General features: G+C 45.0%; 2 protein-coding genes across 10 annotated transcripts in view; both read left to right on the top strand.

Annotated features, from left to right (window-relative positions):
• DNAAF4 (dynein axonemal assembly factor 4) overlaps window positions 1-22,735 on the top strand; it is an 86,690-nt gene that overhangs the window by 41,185 nt on the left and 22,770 nt on the right. For 8 of the 9 annotated variants that reach the window (XR_674497.5, XR_674496.5, XM_009428982.5 and 5 more), the window contains 2 exons: window positions 6,459-6,604; window positions 17,405-17,514. Coding sequence is in view for 7 of the 9 variants with exons in the window: in XM_009428982.5 (XP_009427257.1) it covers window positions 6,459-6,604; window positions 17,405-17,514 (256 nt within the window). In the remaining 2 variants the exon portion in view is untranslated. Of the gene's footprint in view, window positions 1-6,458; window positions 6,605-17,404; window positions 17,515-22,460; window positions 22,561-22,735 lie in introns of those variants that run through there. The other variant, XM_016927028.4, reaches the window with a different exon arrangement.
• LOC129137225 (acyl-coenzyme A thioesterase THEM4-like) lies at window positions 13,452-16,175 on the top strand. Its single transcript, XM_054667551.2, has one exon. The coding sequence runs from the start codon at window positions 13,600-13,602 to the stop codon at window positions 14,323-14,325; it is 726 nt and encodes a 241-aa protein (XP_054523526.1). The 5' UTR covers window positions 13,452-13,599; the 3' UTR covers window positions 14,326-16,175.

Raw genomic sequence — 22,735 nt, 5'->3', positions numbered from 1 at the left:
TGCTTCTTCTACTTTTATATTTTGCTCAGCTACCTAAATCTATTTCAGCTCAGGGTAAAGTTAAATCCTTCCCCTGTGATCTGGATTTTCAGGTTCCCCAGTGGGGATGTATGTTCAGAGACTGACCTTTTCCTCCCTCACGCTTTGGGAACTCACAGTTTTTCAGCTGTCTCATGGCATTTGCAGCAGCGAACCACTTCTTTCAAAGGGTCTGTGAATTCTTTCAGTTTTCCTACAGTGTTTCTTGCGGTGTTCCTGAAGTGATTCTTGGAGTAAAAGTTCGCATTGTGAGTCTCCAGATGCTGTTATGTCCATCCAAGTGGCAGCTGCATGTTAATCCTGTCTCCGATCTGCCATTTTCCCTCCTATCTCCCAATGAGTATAATTCTATACTGAAAGCTACGAGTTTGGTTTTATCTAATTTTAGAATATTAAACTTTGTTTTGGATGCATTTTCTGCCGGATGCAGTGGCTCACGCCTGTAATCCCAGAACTTTGAGAGGCTGAGGCGGGTAGATCACCTGAAGTCGGGTGTTCAAGACTAGCCTGACCAACATGGAGAAACCCTGTCTCTACTAAAAATACAAAACTAGCCGGATGTGGTGGTGGGTGCCTGTAATCCCAGCTACTCGGGAGGCACTGAGGCAGGAGAATCGCTTGAACCCAGGAGGTGGAGGTTGCAGTGAAGCGAGATCTTGCCATTGCACTCCAGCCTGGGCAACAAGAGTGAAACTCCATCTCAAAAAAAAAAAAAGAAATATTTAGTATTTTCCTTACATAAGTCATTATTGAATTCCTATAAATTTAACATTTTAGTGTAAAATCACATATATAATAATAATAATTAACATTTATTAGGTGACTACTGTGTGCCAGGGGATTTTATTGCTTGGGTCACTCAGTCTTCACAACACTTCAGTCTAAGTGCTGCTATTCTTATTTTAGAGGAAATAGATGTTCAGAAAAAAAAAATAACTATGAATAAGTAAACTTGTGGGATTTGAACCCAGATCTGGTCTGCATCTGAAACCTGTGCTATTTCCACCAGGTTATATGTCTTTACAACTTTAACAGTGAGCCTTGGCATATTGAAAAGTCACTTAGAGCCTGGGCATGGTGGCTAACGCCTGTAATCCCAGTACTTTGGGAGGCCGAGGTGGGCAGATCACCTGAGGATAGGAGTTCCAGACCACCCTGGGCAACATGGCGAAACCCTGTCTCTACTAAAAATGCAACAATTAGCCAGGCGTGGTGGCGTGCGCCTGTAGTCCCAGTTACTCAGGAGGCTGAAGCAGGAGAATCACTTGAACCCAGGAGGAAGAGGCTGCAGTGAGCCAAGATCGCGCCACTGCATTCCAGTGTGGGTGACAGAGTGAGACCCTGTCTCAAAACAACAAAAACAAAAAAAGTCATTTAGATTGAATATATATATATATATATTCAATTTGCTAATATTTTATAAGCAATTGTCACATTTATCTTCATATTGAGGTTCAGTTATATTTTTCTTTCCTCATACTGTTCTTGTCTAGATTGTATACCAAATTATACCAGACCTATATACTATAGAGCGTTTTTCTTTTTCTACTATTTGAAACAATATAGTTAGATAAGAGAAATACCTGTTGTTTTAAGGTTTAGTAAAACTTCCCCTAAAACTGTCTAGGTCTGGAGTTTTTTTATGGAGGTTTTTTTAAAAAAAAAAAAAGATTCAGTTTCTATAATAGTTATTGATTAGTGAAATTTTCCAAAGTCAATTTTGGTAGTTTGTCTTCTAAATTGTGCATTTTATCTATTCAAATTCATTTTCATAAAGTTTTTATTTACTTATCTGTACTTTATCTATAATTATATAATTTATTAATTTCTAATATTGTTCTTTTTTTTGAGACAGGATCTCACCCTGTCACCCAGGATGAAGTATAATGGATCTAGCTTGATGCTTAATAAAGTAATCTATCCTTTGTTTCTGGTTGTTTTAAAATTCTTTCCCTTGGTATATTATGGGTTCATTAGTATAAGTTCAATTTTATATTTATTTATCTCATAATATCATAACTTGGAGCATACTGTCACTCAGAGAACTTTGTCATTCATCAATTCTGGGAATTTCAAAACTATTGTCTTAAAATATTACCTTCTTGGCTGGTAATTTACCTTCTTGGCTCATGCCTGTAATCTCAGCACTTTGGGAGGCTGAGTTGGGTGAATTACTTGAGACCAGGAGTTCGAGACTTGCCTGGCCAACATGGTGAAACCCCATCTCTACTAAAAATACAAAAATTAGCTGGCTGTGGTGGCACATAGCTGTAATCCCAGCTACTTGGGATACTGAGGCATGGGAATTGCTTGAACCCAGGAGGCAGAGGCTGCAGTGAGCCAAGATCATGCCACTGCACTCTAGCCTGGGTGACAGAGTGAGACTCTGTCTCAAAAACAAAAACAAAAAGAAACAAATATTACATTATTGTATTCTCTTGTTTTCAATATATATTTTCAAATTACACAGATGTTTTTCTTTTTTTTTGAGACAGAGTCTTGCTCTGTCGTCCATGCTGGAGTGCAGTGGCACGATCTCAGCTCACTGCAACCTCCACCTCCTGGGTTCAAGCAATTCTCCTGCCTCAGCCTCCTTAGTGGCTGGGACTACAGATGTGCACCACCACACCAAGCTAATTTTTGTGTTTTTAGTAGACACGGGGTTTCACCATATTGGCCACGCTGATCTTGAATTCCTGACCTCAAGCAATCTACCTGTCTTGGCCTCCCAAAATGCTGGGATTACAGGCGTGAGCCACCACACCTGGCCAACTTTCTTGTATTCTCTTTATCTTCCTCAGCTATTTTCTGTATAATATCCTCAGATCTATCTTCTAGTTTATAAATTTTTTTCAACCATGACTAATTTTATGTTATACTTGTCCAAGATGTTTTTAATTTCAGTGACAATATTTTTCATTTTGAAAATTCTGTTTTTTGGCCAGGCGCTGTGGCTCATGCCTGTAATCCCAGCTCTTTCGGAGGCCGAGGTGGGTGGATCACGAGGTCAGGAGATGGAGACCATCCTGGCTAACCCGGTGAAACCCCGTCTCTACTAAAAGTACAAAAAATTAGCTGGACGTGGTGGTGGGTGCCTGTAGTCCCAGCTACTCAGGAGGCTGAGGCAGGAGAATGGCATGAACCCGGGAGGCAGAGCTTGCAGTGAGCCGAGATCGCGCCACTACACTCCAGCCTAGGCGACAGAGCAAGACGCTGTCTCAAAAAAAAAAAAAAAAAAAAGAACTTTTTTTTCACACCTCTCTGTTCTTTGTCACTAGCTTCTTAGTTTTCATTATTGATGTTAGCCTGTCTTTACTGGCTTTAAGTAAGTATGTTTAAAATGATTAATCTCATTCAGATTGTTGTGCTATTTCAAAGTCTTGGGGAGCCAGTCGTCTTATTTGTTGTGTCTGCTGATTGTTCCTCATACTGGATTGTTTCCTCTTGTGAATTGTGCTTTTTTGCCTGACCACTAATCTTCTGCAAAAACTTCTTAGTGTGTGTGTATGAGGAAATATCATATATTGTTATTTGCAAAAGTCTTGTTGATGAGGAATACCTGGAGCTTCCATTTCTTACAAGAGACATTTTTTCCAAGCTTCACTTTCTAAGATTAGTGAGCAGAGATCATATAAGCATCCTTTTCACTAAGAGTGATGCCCACTGGGCACGGTGGCTCATGCCTGTAATCCCAGCACTTTGGGAGGCCAAGGTGGGTGGCTCACGAGGTCAGGAGTTCGAGACCAGCCTGGCCAACATGATGAAACCCGTGTCTACTAAAAATACAAAAAAATTAGCTGGGCATGGTGGTGCATGTCTGTAACCAGCTACTCAGGAGGCTGAGGCAGGAGAATCGCTTGAACCCGGGAGGTCCTACCCTTCTATGATTCTAGTTTCATTTCCACCTCCCCACCTCTGTACCTATATCAGCATTAAATTTCCAGTCTCCAACCATTGACATTAATCTATTTGCATCTAAAATCTTTCCAAACAGCTTTGTGTCAGCTTTTGAGATGACCCTGGCTTTAAGTTCGATGATGAAGCATTTCCTTTACTTACTTTTGAAACTGAACTATATATTGAACCTTTTGTTTATTTATTTTTTTATCAAGAATTTGTATGTGTTCATAACATTTTACCTTTTCATAAAATTGCATGTAAAACTTTGTAGTAAAAGTTTTAACCTGTGTTGTTACAAACAGCAAATTTCTTTTTTATGTTTTGCAATTTGCAAATGGAAAATAGAAGAGTTTGTAAATTAGATATATGAGTTTGGAAATTATATATCTTATTTTTACTGTAACTAGTGGTCACTTTAATATTTTTTATAAACACATAAAGATTTGTTTTTCTGTAGCAATATAGTTTTTTTTAGTTATCCTCATGGGATAATAGTGATGATTTCCTGCATGTTCTATATCGTATTAATCATTAGTATTATTAGTAATCTGAAGTAAAATGAAGTATGCTTGATTTTTACTTTCTATTCTATTTTCCTTCTTTTTTTCCTTTTCCTTTTTTTTTTTTTTTTTTTTTTTTTTAGTGTGACATGCTCTGTTGTCCAGGCTGGAGTGCAGTGGCATGATCTTGGCTAACTGCAGCCTCTGCCTCCCAGGTTCAAGCGATTCTCCTGCCTCAGCTTCCCAAATAGCTGGGATTACAGGTGCCTGCCACCACCCCTGACTAATTTTTTGTAATTTTAGTAGAGATGAGGTTTCACCATGTTGGCCAAGCTGGTCTCCAACTCCTGACCTCAAGTGATCCACCCGCCTCAGCCTCCCGAAGTGCTAGGATTACAGGTGTGAGCCGCTGCGCCCAGACCTATTTTCCTTCTTTTGTATGACTATTTAAAAATATTATTTACACGCTGGGTGTGGTGGCTTACACCTGTAATCTCAGCACTTTGAGAGGCCAAGATGGGAGGATTGCTTGAGCCCAGGAGTTCAAGAGCAGCCTGGGCAACAAAACAAGACCCCATCTCTACAAAAAAGCATACAAACAAAAAATTAGCCATGTATGGTGGTGGGCACCTGTAGTCCCTGCTCTTGAAAGGCTGAGATGGGAGGATTTTTTGAGCCAAGGGGTTCAAGGCTGCAGTGTGCTGTGATTGCATCAATGCACTCCAGCCTCGGTGACGGTAATAACCCTGTCTCAAAAAAAAAAAAAAGATATTATTCACAACATTTTTAGTGTGTTCTCCACTGCTTTAGAAAACCCATTCTTTTTCATTTTGCTCTCAAATTCCCCACTCCTGGTTTCTTAATGTTATTTCTCTGTGTTCTGGAACATTTATTTGAGTAATGTATTCACAAAAGATGACTAGGTAGTGTTGGCTGAGTTCTTACATACCTAGAAATGTCTTTTGCCATTATGAGTGAGCAACAGTTAACTTGGATATAAAATTATTGGGATCTTGTATTAGGTAGGTTCAAGCCGAGCATTGTAAAATAAAGCCCCAAATGTACAGATCAAATAAAGATAAAAATTTAGTTCTCTTTAATGTAATACTTTGTTATGCAACAGTGCTCAAGGACTGTGTTCCACAAGGCCATCCTGGCTGATGGGATCACCTCTGTTATCACATTATTTGGCTTTCATCTTTGAGTCTAAGAGCGCTCCTTCCCCCCTTGCCCCAGTCCTTTGAAATGTCTAGTCAAGACCCTTTCCTAGTTTTCGTTTGTTTGTTTGTTGGAGACAGAGTCTCGCTCTGTCGCCCAGGCTGGAGTGTATGGCACGATCTCGGCTAACTGCAACCTCCACCTCCCAGGTTCAAGCAAGTCTCCTGTCTTAGCCTCCCAAGTAGCTGGGATTATAGGTATGTGCCACAGGCCTGGCTAATTTTTATATTTTTAGTAGAGACAGTGTTTCATCATGTTGGCCAGGCTGGTCTTGAACTCCTGACCTCAGGTGATTGGCCTGCCTTGGCCTCCCAAAGTGCTGTGATTACAGACATGAGCCACTGCGCCCATCCTTGCCAGTTCTCATTAGTTCTCTTTGATGGCTAAAACCTCTTACACTATTATAAGAAAGCATATAGGAGATAAAGTATGTAGGAGATATTGCTATAGAGTTTAAGGAGATAGAGATGGTATTGGCAGTGGTGGTTTTGCCTATGTGCCCTTCTCTAGAGTTGATGTAGAGTTGCCTAGAGTATCCTCCCTTAGAGTTGATGTGAATTAAACACTGTGGTTTTACAAAGAGAACCCCAGAAAAGTAGCTGAGGCCATTGATAAAGAGCAGGTAGGTCATTAGCTGCTATATTATCATTGCTAAATTTTGCGTTCTTTTCTTGCAGAAAATATATTTGATTTATTTGTTTAGGATTTGGGGGTGAGCTTTGATGTGTAATTACTTTATCAGTTGATTGTTAACTAGAAAATGAGAAATAAGTGACTTGTTTGCTACCATTGTTTTTGAAGGGAGAAATTCAGAAAATATATTTACTGAGAAGTTAAAGGAAGACAGTATTCCTGCTCCTCGCTCTGTTGGCAGTATTAAAATCAACTTTACCCCTCGAGTATTCCCAACAGCTCTTCGTGAATCACAAGTAGCAGAAGAGGAGGAGGTATATATACTTACTCTAGTTACAATTACCACAAATGAAAATACTTTATTTTTATTTCATCTATTGAAATTAGTACTGGTTCTGAATTTCTTAAGTATTTATTACACTAAAGAAATAACGTCATGAATATGTTTTAGAATTTCCTTATGAGAAAATATATTTTGCAGATGTTTTTGGCTCCAGAATAGTGATAAGAGAATACCGACGTAATATATATGTACAGTAGGCCGGGTGCAGTGGCTCATGCCTGCAATCCCAGCACTTTGGGAGGCCGAGGTGGATGGATCACTTGAGGTCAGGAGTTCAAGACCAACCTGACTAACATGGGGAAACTCCATCTGTACTAAAAATACAAAAATTGGCCTGGTGTGGTGGCGAGCACCTGTGATCCCAGCTACTAGGGGGGCTGGGGCAGGAGAATTGCTTGAACTTGGGATGTGGAGGTTGCAGTGAGCCGAGATTGCACCATTGTACTCCAGCCTGGGCAACAGAGTGAGACTTTGAATCAAAAAAAAAAAAAAAAAAAAGCGGTCTTTTTGTTGTTGTTGTTTGTTTTAGAGATGGAGTTTTTGCTCTTGTTGCCCAGGCTGGAGTGCAATGGGCACAATCTCAGTTCACTGCAACCTCCTCCTCCCAGGTTCAAACAATTCTCCTGCCTCAGCCTCCCTAGTAGCTGGGATTACAGGCATGCGCCAGCATGTCTGGCTAATTTTTTATATTTTTAGTAGAGATGGGGTTTCACCATGTTGGTCAGGCTGGTCTCAAACTCCTGACCTCAGGCGATCCACCCTGCTCGGCCTCCCAATGTGCTGGGATTATAGGCATGAGCCACCGTACCCAGCCAAGAACTGCATTTTTTTACTGTGAGGCTGAATTGATGCATCTTTGATTTGAAAAATTGTAGAAATAAGAAGATCCTTAAGACATAATGACAAGCCGGGCGTGGTGGCTCACGCCTGTAATTCTAGCATTTTGGGAGGCCGAGGTGGGTGGATCACCTGAGGTCAGGAGTTTGAGACCAGCCTGGCCAACATGGTGAAACCCCATCGCTATTAAAAATACAAAAATTAGTCCGGTGTGGTGGCAGGCACCTGTAATCCCAGCTACTCGGGAGGCTGAGGCAGGAGAATCACTTGAACCCGGGGGTCAGAGGTTGCAATGAGCCAAGATTGCACCATTTCACTCCAGCCTGGGTGAAAGAGCGAAACTCTGTCTCAAAAAAAAATAAATAAATAAAAGACATAATGACAATATAAATAATTATTTCATATTATTAAACAAGGTATTTTCTATATTTGTAACATTTCTATAATTATACAGTTATAATTATAATTATTATTATTATTATTTTGTGGGATGGAGTCTCGCTCTGTCCCCTAGGCTGGAGTGCAGTGGCGCAATCTCCGCTCACTGCAAGCTCCACCTCCTGGGTTCATGCCATTCTCTTGCCTCAGCCTCCCGAGTAGCTGGGACTACAGGTGCCCACCACCACGCCCAGCTAATTTTCTGTAGTTTTTAATAGAGACAGGGTTTCACCATATTAGCCAGGATGGTCTCAATCTCCTGAACTTGTGATCCGCCCACCTCGGCCTCCCAAAGTGCTGGGATTACAGGTGTGAGCCACTGCACCCGGCCCATAGAATTATTTTTGAATTGTGTTTATACACATACACACACACACACACACACACCTTTTTTTTTTTTTTTTTGAGTTGGGGGTCTTGCTCTGCTGCCCAGGCTGGAGTACAGTGGGACAATCATGGCTCACTGTAGCCTTGAACTCTTGGGCTCAAGTGACCTTCTGTATATTTTTCAGTACAGAAAAATGAAAATATAAAAGAATTTTAGATCAATATCCTGGATGAACATCGATGCAAAAATCCTCAATAAAATGCTGGCAAACCGAATGCAGCAGCACATCAAAAAGCTTATCCACCATGATCAAATGGGCTTCATCCCTGGGATGCAAGGCTGGTTCAACATACGCAAATCAGTAAACGTAATCCAGCATATAAACAGAACCAAAGATAAAAACCGCATGATTATCTCAACAGATGCAGAAAAGGCCTTTGACAAAATTCAACAGCACTTCATGCTAAAAACTCTCAGTAATCTAGATATTGATGGGAAGTATCTCAAAATAATAAGAGCTATTTATGACAAACCCACAGCCAATATCATACTGAATGGGCAAAAACTGGAAGCATTCTCTTTGAAAACTGGCACAAGACAGGGATGCCCTCTCTCACCACTCCTATTCAACACAGCATAGTGTTGGAAGTTCTGGCCAGGGCAATCAGGCAGGAGAAAGAAATAAAGGGGCTCCCCTCTCACCTCTCCCCTCTCCCCTCTGCCCTCTGCCCTCTCCCCTCTCCCCTCTCCCCTCTCTCTTTCCACGGTCTCCCTCTGTTGCTGAGGCTGGACTGTACTGCCGTGATCTCGGCTTGCTGCCACCTCCCTGCCTCAGGCTCCCGTCATTCTCCTGCCTTGGCCTGCCGACTGCCTGGGATTGCAGGCACGCACCACCATGCCTGACTGGTTTTTGTATTTTTGGTGGAGACGGGGTTTCGCCCTGTTGGCCTGGCTGGTCTCCAGCTCCTGACCTCCAGCTCCTGATCTGCCCGCCTCGGCCTCCCGAGGTGCTGGGATTGCAGATGGAGTCTCACTCACTCAATGCTCAATGTTGCCCAGACTGGAGTGCAGTGGCATGATCTCGGCTCGCTACAACCTCCACCTCCCAGCCGCCTGCCTTGGCCTCCCAAAGTGCTAAGATTACAGCCTCTGCCCGGCCGCCACCCCATCTAGGAAGTGAGGAGCGTCTCTGCCTGGCCACCCATCGTCTGGGATGTGAGGAGTGCCTCTGCCCGGCCGCCCAGTCTGGGATGTGAGGAGCGCCTCTGCCCAGCCGCCCCATCTGGGATGTGAGGAGCGCCTCTGCCTGGCCACCACCCTGTCTGGGATGTGAGGAGCGTCTCTGCCCGGCTGCCCCGTCTAGGAAGTGAGGAGCGCCTCTGCCTGGCCACCCCATCTGGGATGTGAGGAGCACCTCTGCCCGGCCGCCCCATCTGGGAAGTGAGGAGCGCCTCTGCCTGGCCACCCCGTCTGGGATGTGAGGAGTGCCTCTGCCCGGCCACCCAGTCTGGGAAGTGAGGAGCCCCTCTGCCCGGCCGCCTAGTCTGGGAGGTGAGGAGCACCTCTGCCTGGCCACCCATTGTCTGGGAAGTGAGCGCCTCTGCCTGGCCACCCCGTCTGGGATGTGAGGAGCACCTCTGCCCGGCTGCCACCCCATCTGGGAAATGGGGAATGCCTCTGCCCGGCCGCCCCATCTGGGAACTGAGGAGCGCCTCTGCCCGGCTGCCCGGCTGAGAAGTGGGGAGCACCTCTGCCCGGCAGCCGCCCTGTCTGGGAAGTGAGGAGCATCTCTGCCTGGCCGCCCCGTCTGGGAAGTGAGGAGCGCCTCTGCCCAGCTGCCCCATCTGGGAAGTGGGGAGCGCCTCTGCCCGGCCGCCCCGTCTGGGAAGTGGGGAGCGCCTCTGCCCGGCCGCCCCATCTGGGAAGTGGGGAGTGCCTCTGCCCGGCTGCCCATCATCTGGGATGTGAGGAGTGCCTCTGCCTGGCCGCCACCCCATCTGGGAAGTGGGGAACACCTCTGCCCAGCTGCCCCATCTGGGATGTGAGGAGCACCTCTGCCCGGCCACCCCGTCTGGGATGTGAGGAGCGCCTCTGCCCGGCCGCCCCGTCTGGGATGTGAGGAGCGCCTCTGCCCGGCCGCCACCCCATCTGGGAAGCGGGGTGCGCCTCTGCTCGGCCGCCCCGTCTGGAAGGTGAGGAGCGCCTCTGCCTGGCTGCCCTTCGTCTGGGATGTGAGGAGCGCCTCTGCCCGGCCACCCGGTCTGGGAAGTGAGGAGCACCTCTGCCTGGCCGCCCCGTCTAGGATGTGAGGAGCACCTCTGCCCGACTGCCACCCCGTCTGGGAAGTGGGGAGCGCCTCTGCCCGGCCGCCCCGTCTGGGAAGTGAGGAGTGCCTCTGCCCGGCCGCCCATCGTCTGGGATGTGAGGAGTGCCTCTGCCCAGCCACCCCATCTGGGAAGTGAGGAGCGCCTCTGCCCAGCCACCCCCCCCGTCTGGGATGTGAGGAGCGCCTCTGCCCAGCCGCCACCCCGTCTGGGAAGTGGGGAGTGCCTCTGCCCGGCTGCCCCGTCTGGGAGGTGAGGAGCGCCTCTGCCCGGCCGCCCCATCTGGGATGTGAGGAGCGCCTCTGCCCGGCCGCCCCGTCTGGGAGGTGAGGAGCGCCTCTGCCCGGCCGCCCCGTCTGGGAGGTGAGGAGCGCCTCTGCCCGGCTGCCACCCCGTCTGGGAAGTGGGGAGCGCCTCTGCCCAGCCGCCCCATCTGGGATGTGAGGAGCGCCTCTGCCTGGCTGCCGCGTCTGGGAAGTGAGGAGCGCCTCTGCCCGGCTGCCCCGTCTGGGATGTGAGGAGCGCCTCTGCCTGGCCGCTACCCCATCTGGGAAGCAGGGAGCGCCTCTGCCCGGCCGCCCCATCTGGGAAGTGGGGAGCACCTCTTCCCGGCCGCCCTGTCTGGGAGGTGAGCGCCTCTGCCTGGTGCCCTTCGTTTGGGAGGTGAGGAGCGCCTCTGCCTGGCCACCCCGTCTGGGAGGTGAGGAGCGCCTCTGCCTGGCCGCCCCGTGTGGGAGGTGAGGAGCGCCTCTGCCTGGCCGCCCCGTCTGGGAGGCGAGGAGCGCCTCTGCCCGGCCACCCTGTCTGGGAGGTGTACCCAACAGCTCCGAAGAGACAGCGACCATCGAGAACGGGCCATGATGACGATGGCGGTTTTGTGGAAAAGAAAATGGGGAAATGTGGGGAAAAGAAAGAGAGATCAGATTGTTACTGTGTCTGTGTAGAAAGAAGTAGACATAGGAGACTCCATTTTGTTCTGTACTAAGAAAAATTCTTCTGCTTGGGATGCTGTTAATCTATAACCTTATCCCCAACCCCGTGCACTCTGAAACATGTGCTGTGTCAACTCAGGGTTAAATGGATTAAGGGCGGTGCAAGATGTGCTGTGTTAAACAGACGCTTGAAGGCAGCATGCTCGTTAAGAGTCATCACCACTCCCTAATCTCAAGTACCCAGGGACACAAACACTGTGGAAGGCTGCAGGGACCTCTCCCTAGGAAAACCAGAGACCTTTGTTCATGTGTTTATCTGCTGTCCTTCTCTCCACTATTATCCTATGACCCTGCCACATCCCCCTCTCCGAGAAACACCCAAGAATGATCAATAAATACTAAAAAAAAAAAAAAAAAAGAATAAAAAGAAAGGGTATTCAATTAGGAAAAGAGGAAGTCAAATTGTCCCTGTTTGCAGATGACATGATTGCATATTTAGAAAACCCCATCGTCTCAGCCCAAAATCTCCTTAAGCTGATAAGCAACTTCAGCAAAGTCTCAGGATACAAAATCAATGTGCAGAAATCACAAGCATTCTTATACACCAATAACAGACAAACAGAGAGCCAAATCATGAGTGAACTCCCATTCACAATTGCTTCAAAGAGAAAAAAATACCTAGGAATCCAACTTACAAGGGATGTGAAGGACCTCTTCAAGGAGAACTACAAACCACTGCTCAATGAAATAAAAGAGGACACAAACAAATGGAAGAACATTCCAAGCTCATGGATAGGAAGAATCAATATCGTAAAAATGGCCATGCTGCCCAAGGTAATTTATAGATTCAGTGCCATCCCCATCAAGCTACTAATGACTTTCCCCAAAGAATTGGAAAACAAACTACTTTAAAGTTCATATGGAACCAAAAAAGAACCCACATTGCCAAGACAATCCTAAGCCAAAAGAACAAAGCTGGAGGCATCATGCCACCTGACTTCAAACTATACTACAAGGCTACAGTAACCAAAACAGCATGGTACTGATACCGAAACAGAGATATAGACCAATGGAACAGAACAGAGCCCTCAGAAATAATACCACACATCTATAACCATCTGATCTTTGACAAACCTGACAAAAACAAGAAATGGGGAAAGGATTCCCTATTTAATAAATGGTACTGGGAAAACTGGCTAGCCATATGTAGAAAGCTGAAACTGGATCCCTTCCTTACACCTTATACAAAAATTAATTCAAGATGGATAAAAGACTTAAATGTTAGACCTAAAACCATAAAAACCCTAGAAGAAAACCAAGACAATACCATTCAGGACAAAGGCATGGGCAAGGACTTCATGTCTAAAACACCAAAAGCAACGGCAACAAAAGCCAAAATTGACAAATGGGATCTAATTAAACTAAAGAGCTTCTGCACAGCAAAAGAAACTACCATCAGAGTGAACAGGCAACCTACAGAATGGGAGAAAATTTTTGCAATCTACTCATCTGACAAAGGGCTAATATCCAGAATCTACAAAGAACTCAAACAAACTTACAAGAAAAAAACAACCCCATCGAAACGTGGGTGAAGGATATGAACAGACACTTCTCAAAAGCAGACATTTATGCAGCCAACAGATACATGAAAAAATGCTCATCATCACTGGCCATCAGAGAAATGCAAATCAAAATCACAATGAGATACCATCTCACACCAGTTAGAATGGCGATCATTAAAAAGTCAGGAAACAACAGGTGCTGGAGAGGATGTGGAGAAATAGGAATACTTTTACACTGTTGGTGGGACTGTAAACTAGTTCAACCATTGTGGAAGACAGTGTGGCGATTCCTCAAGGATCTAGACCTAGAAATACCATTTGACCCAGCCATCCCATTACTGGGTATATACCCAAAGGACTATAAATCATGCTGCTATAAAGACACATGTACACGTATGTTTATTGCAGCACTATTCACAATAGCAAAGACTTGGAACCAACCCAAATGTCCATCAATGATAGACTGGATTAAGAAAATATGGCAGTAATGTGTGCCATCCAGGGCTAGAGCAAGCGTGGCCCCACGGCCTGCACAGCCCTGAGCCATGCTGAGGAGCTGCGCCAGGCGCCTCCGCACGCTGGGGGCCCTTTGCCAGCCGCCACCGGTAGGCAGGCGCCTGCTGGGTAGTGAGCCGCGACCTGCGCTGAGGTCATTTTCTTCTGAGGAAGTCATTCTTAAGGACTATTCTGTCCCCAACCCCAGCTGGAACAAGGACCTAAAACTGCTCTTTGACCAGTTTATGAAGAAATGTGAAGACGGCTCCTGGAAACGTTTGCCTTCATATAAACCTACACCTACTGAAAGGATTCAAGACTTTAAAACCCATTTTCTTGACCCAAAGCTTATGAAAGAAGAACAAGTGTCACAGGCCCAGCTCTTCACCAGAAGCTTTGATGATGGCCTGGGCTTTGAATACGTGATGTTCTACAATGACGTTGAGAAAAGGATGGTTTGCTTATTTCAAGGAGTCCCTTACCTAGAAGGACCACCTGGATTGATTCATGGAGGTGCCATTGCAACCATGATTGATGCTACTGTTGGTATGTGTGCAATGATGGCTGGGGGAATCGTCATGACTGCCAATCTCAACATCAGTTGTAAAAGACCTATCCCTCTTTGTTCTGTTGTTACGATAAATAGCCAACTTGATAAAGTTGAAGGAAAGAAATTTTTTGTTTCCAGTAATGTTCAGAGTGTTGATGAGAAGACCCTATATTCAGAGGCAACAAGCTTACTTATAAAGCTGAATCCTGCTAAAAGTCTGACATAAAGAGCTGCTGGTGAACTCCATCTCATTCTCTCCCCTCCAGAAGAAGCAGTTGTTCCCCGAATACTCTGCTCCCTCACTGCTGAATCCCTGTAGGGAGAAGCCTGCCAAGAGTGACCTTCCGAAACAGCCTTCTGAATACAAGGAGGATTCAGTTTCCATCTTCCCAACTTTTTAACACAGAAACACTTCCTGCGAGCATTTCGACAACTCTCAGTCGCTGTGGCTCATGCCTATAATCCCAGCACTTTAGGAGGCCAAGGCGGGTGGATTGCCTGAGCTCAGGAGTTCAAGATCAGTCTGGACAACACGATGAAACCCCGTCTCTACTAAAATACAAAAAATTAGCCGGGCATGGTGGCGTGCGCCTGTAGTCCCAGCTACTCAGGAGGCTGAGGCAGGAGAATTGCTTGAACCCGGGAGGCGGAGGTTGCAGTGAACCAAGATCATGCCACATCACTCCAGCCTGGGCAACAGAACGAGAACCCATCTCAAAACAAAACAAAACAAAAAAAAACTCTGTCTCCTTAGGATGTGTGACCTGCTCCACTGCGGACTGGAGAAATAAATGTGTATTGAAACTTTTCCTGCAAACTTGAAAATGCTAGAAAACCAAGCATGAAGAATAAATACATGGCAGGGAAGACACAGACATGTGCATATGCATATACATTATAAGTTAGTAAGTTAGAAAGCTAGCTTTGTTGTATCTGAACACATGAATCTTTTTGGTCAGTGTAGGAAGCACAGCCAAATTCTATAGGAATGAATACCTCAAATCTGTTGTCTGGGATTCTAGAGATTAAACCACTGTGCCATTTAAAAAAGAAAAAAGAAAATGTGGCACATAGACACCATGGAATACTATGCAGCCATAAAAAAGGATGAGTTCATGTCCTTTGTAGGGACATGGATGAAGCTGGAAACCATCATTCTCAGCAAACTATTGCAAGGACAAAAAACCAAACACCGCATGTTCTCACTCATAGGTGGGAATTGAACAATGAGAACACTTGGACACAGGAAGGGGAACATCACACACCGGGGCCTGTTGTGGGGTGGTGGGAGGGGGGGGATAGCATTAGGAGATACACCTAATGTAAATGACGAGTTAATGGGTGCAGCACACCCACATGGCACATGTATCATATGTAACAAACCTGCACATTTTGCACATGTACCCTAGAACTTAAAGTATAATAAAAAAAAAAAGAAAAATGAAAATATTATAACCCAGAAAGATAAAATAATAATCACATGGGCTGGGCATGGTGGCTCACGCCTGTAATCCCAGCACTTTGGGAGGCCGAGGTGGGCAGATCACAAGGCCAGGAGTTCGAGACCAGCCTGGCCAATATGGTGAAACCCCGTCTCTACTAAAAATACAAAAATTGGCCGGGCATGGTGGCACATGCCTGTAATCCTAGCTGTTCAGGAGGCTGAGGCAGGAGAATTGCTTGAACCCAGAAGGCGGAGGTTGCGGTGAGCTGAGATCATGCCACTGCACTCCAGCCTGGGGGACAGAGTGCGACTGTCTCAGAAAAAAAAAAATTAATAATAATAATATCATATGAACTCCCAGAAAGCAAGAAATTTGGCTAGAAATTTTATCTATTGTATTTCCACCAGCTATTGAGGTTTAAAAAAAAGTTTAAGGGCGGGCACGGTGGCTCAAGCCTGTAACCCCAGCACTTTGGGAGGCCAAGGTGGGTGAATCACAAGGTCAGGAGTTTGAGACCAGCCTGGCCCATATGGTGAAACCCCATCTCTACTAAAAATACAAAAATTTAGCTGGGCATGGTGGCGTGTGCCTGTAGTCCCAGCTATTTGGGAGGCTGAGGCAGAAGAATCACTTGAACCCAGGAGGCGGAAGGTACAGTGAACCGAGATTGTGCTACTGTACTCCAGCCTGGGCAGCTGAGTGAGACTCTGTCTCAAAAAGAAAAAAAAGTTTAATAATGTATAAATATGGCCAGGTGCAGTGGCCCACGCCTGTAATCCCAGCACTTTGGGAGGCCGAGGTGGGCGGATCACAAGGTCAGGAGATCGAGACCAGGGTGAAACCTCGGGAGATCGAGACCAGGGTGAAACCTCGTCTCTACTAAAAATACAAAAAATTAGCCGGGTGTGGTGGCGGGTGCCTGTAGTCCCAGCTACTTGGGAGGCTGAGGCAGGAGAATGGTGTGAACCTGGGAGGCAGAGCTTGCAGTGAGCCGAGATCGCACCACTGCACTCCAGCCTGAGTGACAGAGCAAGACTCCGTCTCAAAAATATATATATATAAATATTGCAAGATTAAAATCACCATCACTGGCCAGGCGTGGTGGCTCACGCCTATAATCCCAGCACTTTGGGATTCCGAGGTGGGTGGATCACGAGGTCATGTGTTCAATACCAGCCTGGCCAAAATAGTGAAACCCTGTCTCTACTAAAAATACAAAAATTAGCCAGGCATGGTGGCACATGCCTGTAATCCCAGCTACTCGGGAGGCTGAGGCAGGAGAATCACTTGAACCTGGGAGGTGGAGGTTACAGTGAGCTGAGATTGCGCCACTTGCATTCCAGCCTGGGTGACAGAGCAAGATAAAAAAAAAAAAATTACCACCATCAAGTAGTACGTTAATCTGCTCTGGCTGCTATAAACAAAATACCATAGACTGGGTGGCTTAAACAATAAACAGTCATTTCTCATAGTTCTGGAGGCTGGGAAATCCAAGATCAGGGTGCCAGCATGATTCTTGGTAGGGGTGCTCATCATAACTTGCGGACAACCACTTTCTCACTGTGTCCACATGGGGGAGCTCTGATCTGTTTCTCTTCTTATAAGGATAAACTCATTTTGGGAGCTCTCCTCTCATGACCTAAACCTCATTACCTCTCAGAGGCCCCACTTCCAAATACCGATTCACATTGATGGTTATGGCTTCAGTATATCAATTTGGAGGAGAGGTGGAGAAGACACAAACACTCAGTGCATAGCAAATAATATTTCCATCCACTGGAGGAAGATGGAAAATCTAAAAGGAAATGTTAATTAAAAAAAGACCTTTTTATTCTTCATAAGACTTCTTTCTCATTCTAGTGGCTACACAAACAAGCTGAGGCACGAAGAGCAATGAATACTGACATAGCTGAACTTTGCGATTTAAAAGAAGAAGAAAAGAACCCAGAATGGTTGAAGGATAAAGGAAAGTAAGTTGTTTGAACTCTGATCATGAGCTTTATCATGTATGAAGACATTAGCAGTTATCATAGGACGAGTATGGTGGCTCATGCCTGTAATCCCAGCCCTTTGGGAGGCCGAGTTGGGATGATAACTTGAAGCCAGAAGTTCGAGACCAACCTGGGCAACAAAGCGAGATTTTGTCTCTACAAAAAAACAAACAAAATAAAACATTAGCCTGGCGTGGTGGTGAGCACCTGTAGTCCCAGCTACTCAGAAGGCTGAGGCGGGAGGATCCCTCAAGCCCAGGAGTTCATGGCTGCAGTGAGCTATGATTGTGCCACTGCACTCCAGTCTGGGCAACAGAGTGAGACCCTGTCTTTGAACAAACAAAGTAGTTATCACATTCTCTAGATATTTTGTCTGTTTGTGTGTTGTTGGAGAAAGATAATGCAAATAAGCAAATAAGGTAGACAGGGCCTCTATATTTTAAAAGTCAGATAACAAGGCAATGAGGCTCTAATTTTATTTTTTTATTTAAATGTCATAAAAATGAAAAAAATTACATCTTTTGGAATGCTTATTAAAATTCCTTTTAAAATCCGTTTTACATTTGACATAAGTCCTTTCTGATGTCTCCCATAAAAATGGGCTTTTTGCAAAGCTACAGCTGTTTTGATTATTCTTATCCATTTTTTTTCTTTTTTTTTTTGTGAGATAGAGTCTCATTTTATCACCCAGGCTGGAGTGTAGTGGTGCAGTCTCAGCTCACTGCAACCTCTACCCGCCAGGTTCAAGCAGTTCTTGTGCCTCAGCCTCTCAAGTAGCTGGGATTACAGGCATCCACCGCCACACCTGGCGAATTGTTTTTGTATTTTTAGTAGAGATGGGGTTTCACCATGTTGGTCAAGCTGGTCTTGAACTCCTAACCTCTAGTGATTCATCCACCTCAGTCTCCCAAAGTGCTGGGATTACAGGCATGAGCCCTGGTGTGGGACCTATTCAAATCCATTTCTAAAGATTACCATCTTACTGCCTTCCAGGTCAGTGATGTAAACACAAAAAAGATTACCATATTATCCCAGAAATTATCTTATATCTGGGCAGTCATTTTATTCATTTGTATATGGATTTTTTTTTTTTTTTTTTTTGAGACAAAGTCTCGCTCTTGGTCCCGAGGCTGGAGTGTGATGGCACAATCTTGGGTCAATGCAAACTCCGCCTCCCAGGTTCAAGTGATTCTCCTGCCTCAGCCTCCTCAGTAGCTGGGATTACAGGCACCGGCCACCACGCCCAACTAATTTTTGTTTCACCATGTTGGCCAGGCTGGTCTCAAACTCCTGACCTCAGGTGATCCGCGCACCTTGACCTCCCAAAGTGCTGGGATTACGGGCGTGAGCCACTGCACCCGGCCATGAATATTTTAACATACTGATCAAAAACAGTGAATTCTGGTATATTCTGAGTGGCAATTTGTGTTCATATTTTGAGGCGGCTATAGATATTATTTATTGTATTTCATCATATACACTTCTGTGTTTATTTTCCTATTACTTATTACTTCTATAACAAACTACCACCAAGTGGCTTAAAACAACACAAATTTATTATCTTATAGTTCTGTAATTCAGAAGTCCAAAATGAGTTTCACTGGGCCAAAATTAGGTGTCAACTGCATTCCTTTTGAAGGCTCTAGGAGAAAAGCTATTTTCTTAAATTTCCGGCTTCTAAGCTGTTTGCATTCCTTGAATTGTGGCTCCCCAGCCACTGATTGCGTTATTCTGACCTCTGCTTCCATGATCTCCTTTTCTGACTCTCCTGCCTCCTTCTACCTTTTATAAGGCCTCTTGTGTTTATGTAAGTCCCACCTACATCATCCAGGGTACTCTCTCCATCAAACTCTTTAACTTATTCACATCTGCAAAGTCCTTTTTGCCATGTTAGGTAACACTCATAGGTTCTGGGATTAGAATATGGACATCTTTTTTGGGGGGGCGGGGGGCATTATCTGTCTACCACAATATCTATATTTTTCCTTTCTTTCTACTTTTTCTTGGTCTTTTCTCTTGTCTGTTACAACAGCAGGGATTGTTTTGTGGCGTTTAGCTGGAGTTGGCAATTTTTCTGAAGGTTAGAAGCCTGGAACTAACAGGTTGGTTCTTCTGACTCCCAAGAGTAAAACCATATATAATCTTTCCTCCTCTTTCTCTTCTTCCTTTCTTCCTTCCTATTCATTTATTCAGCCATTAAATAAGCAATTATTGATTGCTTGCTATTTGCCAGACTATAGGCACTTAACAACAGAAATCAGGAGGAGAGAGACGTACACAAATATTTAAAACACTGTGTGGGAAGTACAATAACATGGATAAGAACAAGGTAATAGGGCCGGGTGCAGTGGCTCACGCCTGTAATCCCAGCACTTTGGGAGGCTGAGGCGGACGGATCACCTGAGGTCAGGAGTTCACCAGACTGAACAACAAGGAGAAACCCTGTCTTTACTAAAAGTACAAAATTAGCTGGGTGTGGTGGCGCATACCTGCAATCCCAGCTACTCGGCGCATACCTGTAATCCCAGCTACTCGGGAGGCTGAGGCAGGAGAACTGCTTGAACCTGGGAGGTGGAGGTTGCGGTTAGTCGAGATCGTGCCACTGCACTCCAGCCTGGGCGACAGAGTGAGACTCCATCTCAAGATAAAAAGAAAATTTCTGGCCAGGCACAGTGGCTCACGCCTGTAATCCCAGCACTTTGAGAGGCCAAGATGGGTAGATTACTTGAGTTCAGGATTTTGAGACAAGCCTGGCCAATATGGTGAAACCCAATTTCTACTAAAAATGTAAAAATTGGCTGGGCACGGTGGCTCACTCCTATAATCCCAGCACTCTGGGAGGCCGAGGTGGGTGGATCACCTGAGGTCAGGATTTCGATACCAGCCTGGCCAACATGGCGAAACCCCATCTCTACTAAAAATACAAAAATTAGCTGGGCATGGTGGCAGGTGCCTGTAATCCCAGCTACTGAGGAGGCTGAGGCAGGAGAATCGCTTCAACCCGGGAGGTGGAGGTTGCAGTGAGCCGAGATCGCGCCATTGCACTCCAGCCTGGGCAACAAGAGCGAAACTCTGTCTCAAAAAAAAAAAAAAAAAAAAAAAAAATTGGCTGAGTGTGGTGGCGGGCGCCCATAATCCCAGCTACTCAGAGGCGGAGGCAGGAGAATCGCTTGAACCAAGGAGGTGGAGGTTGCAGTGTGCTGAGATCGAGCCACTGTACTCCAGCCTGGGTGACAGAGCAAGACTCCATCTAAAAAAAAGAATAAGAAAAAGAATTGGGCCCTTTCCTAATATCATGTACAAAAAGAACTCAAAATCGATCAAAGACCTAAATGTAAGGACTAAACTGTAAAACTCTTAGAAGAGAACACAGGGTGCTTCCTTACACTGGATTTGGTAATGTTTCCTGGATATGACACCAAAACCATAGGCAACAAAAGAAAAAATGATTAAGTTGGACCACATCAAAATTAAAAACTTTTGTGCATTGAAGACACTATAAATAGAGTAAAAAGGCAACCCACAAAATAGAGAAAATATTTGCAGATCCAGAATATATATGAACTACTACCCAACAACAAAATAAAAAACCTAATTAAAAAATGGGCAGAGAGGCCAGGTGCAGTGGCTCACACCTATAATCCCAGCTTTTTGGCAGGCCAAGGTGGGTGGATCACCTGAGGCCAGGAGTTTGAGACCAGCCTGGCCATCATGGTGAAACCCTGTCTCTACTAAAAATACAAAAACTAGTCAGGCATGGTGGCTCACACCTGTAATCCCAGCTAATCTGAGTCTCAGAGGCATGAGAATCACTTAAACCTGGGAGGTAGAGGTTGCAGTGAGCTGAGATGGCACCACTGAACTCCATTCTGGGCAATTTAGCAAGACTGCTCAAAAAAATAATAATAACTTAAAAAATAATAATAATGGGCAAAGAACTTAAATAGGCATTTCTCCAAGAAGAGAGACAAATGGCTAGTAAATATAAAAAGATGTTTAACATCACTAACCATTTGGGAAATGTCTTATCAAAATCACTATAAGATGCCACTTCACACCCATTAGGATGGCTACTCGGAAAAAAACAGAAAATAACAAGTGTTAGTGAGGATGTGGAGAAATTAGAATCCTGTGCACTGTTGGTAGAGGTGTTGAATGATCCAGCTGCTATGGAAAACACTATTGTGGTTCCCAAAAAAGTAAAAATAGGGCCGGGCGCAATGGCTCACGCCTGTAATCCCAGCGCTTTGGGAGGCCGAAGCGGGCAGATCACCTGAGGTCGGGAGTTCGAGACCAGTCTGACCAACATGGAGAAACCCCATCTCTAGTAAAACTACAAAATTAGCCAGGTGTGGTGGTACATGCCTGTAATCCCAGCTACTCAGGAGGCTGACGCAGGAGAATCATTTGAACCTGGGAGGCAGAGGTTGCGGTAAGCCAAGATCACACCATTGCACTCCAGCCTGGGCAACAAGAGTGAAACTCTGTCTCAAAAGACAAACAAACAAACAAAAAACAAAGGCTTTGCATTTTGAAGAAATCCTTTAATCGTGTACATCTCTTTATTTGAAGAGAATTTTGGAACATTTAAACTGAAAGAGTATATCCATTGCAAGTAACCAAAAAACCCAATTTTTTATATTGAAAGGAATTTATTGTCTTATATAACTAAACAGCTAAAGGTGTTTTCTATTTCAAGTAAAGCTTGATCCAGCAGCTTAACTGTATCATGAAGGGCTCGGTTTCTTTCTGCCTTTTTATTCCTTTCATATTTCCATAGTATCAGCTTTATTCTAATGCCAGCTCTTCCCACGGTGTTAAAAACGGTCAGCAACAATGTGGGCTATGTGACTTCTTCACTTATATCCAGCAGGGGGAGAAATTTGCCCAACTTTTCATTCTTCAACTTTGAAACCAACCCACAGGCTTCATCCTAAATAGAACAATATAGGTCACACGAGCCCATCCCTGAGGCAATTACTGGAGCAAAAATAATGCAAATATGCCTACTGGCTTAAATTACTAATGTCTACCCTTGGAGGTGGGAGTGAGGTCCATTCCATTCAAATGACAGGCTGGTATATGTGAAAAGAGATGGATTCAGTGCAGCCAACGTTTACCCTAAAGAGAATGCAAAAAGAGGTAAGCCATCCTCTTTGTCAAATACAATTAGATATTATTTCTGTGTTTCTGTTTCAAT

The sequence above is a fragment of the Pan troglodytes genome, chromosome 16, assembly GCF_028858775.2.
Source record: "Pan troglodytes isolate AG18354 chromosome 16, NHGRI_mPanTro3-v2.0_pri, whole genome shotgun sequence".
NCBI lineage: Eukaryota > Metazoa > Chordata > Mammalia > Primates > Hominidae > Pan > Pan troglodytes.
This window is presented reverse-complemented; position numbering and strand designations above follow the sequence as displayed.

Coding starts and splice junctions, on each gene's coding strand:
- LOC129137225 (XM_054667551.2), top strand. CDS start 13,600: ATGCTGAGGAGCTGCGCCAGGCGCCTCCGCACGCTGGGGGCCCTTTGC.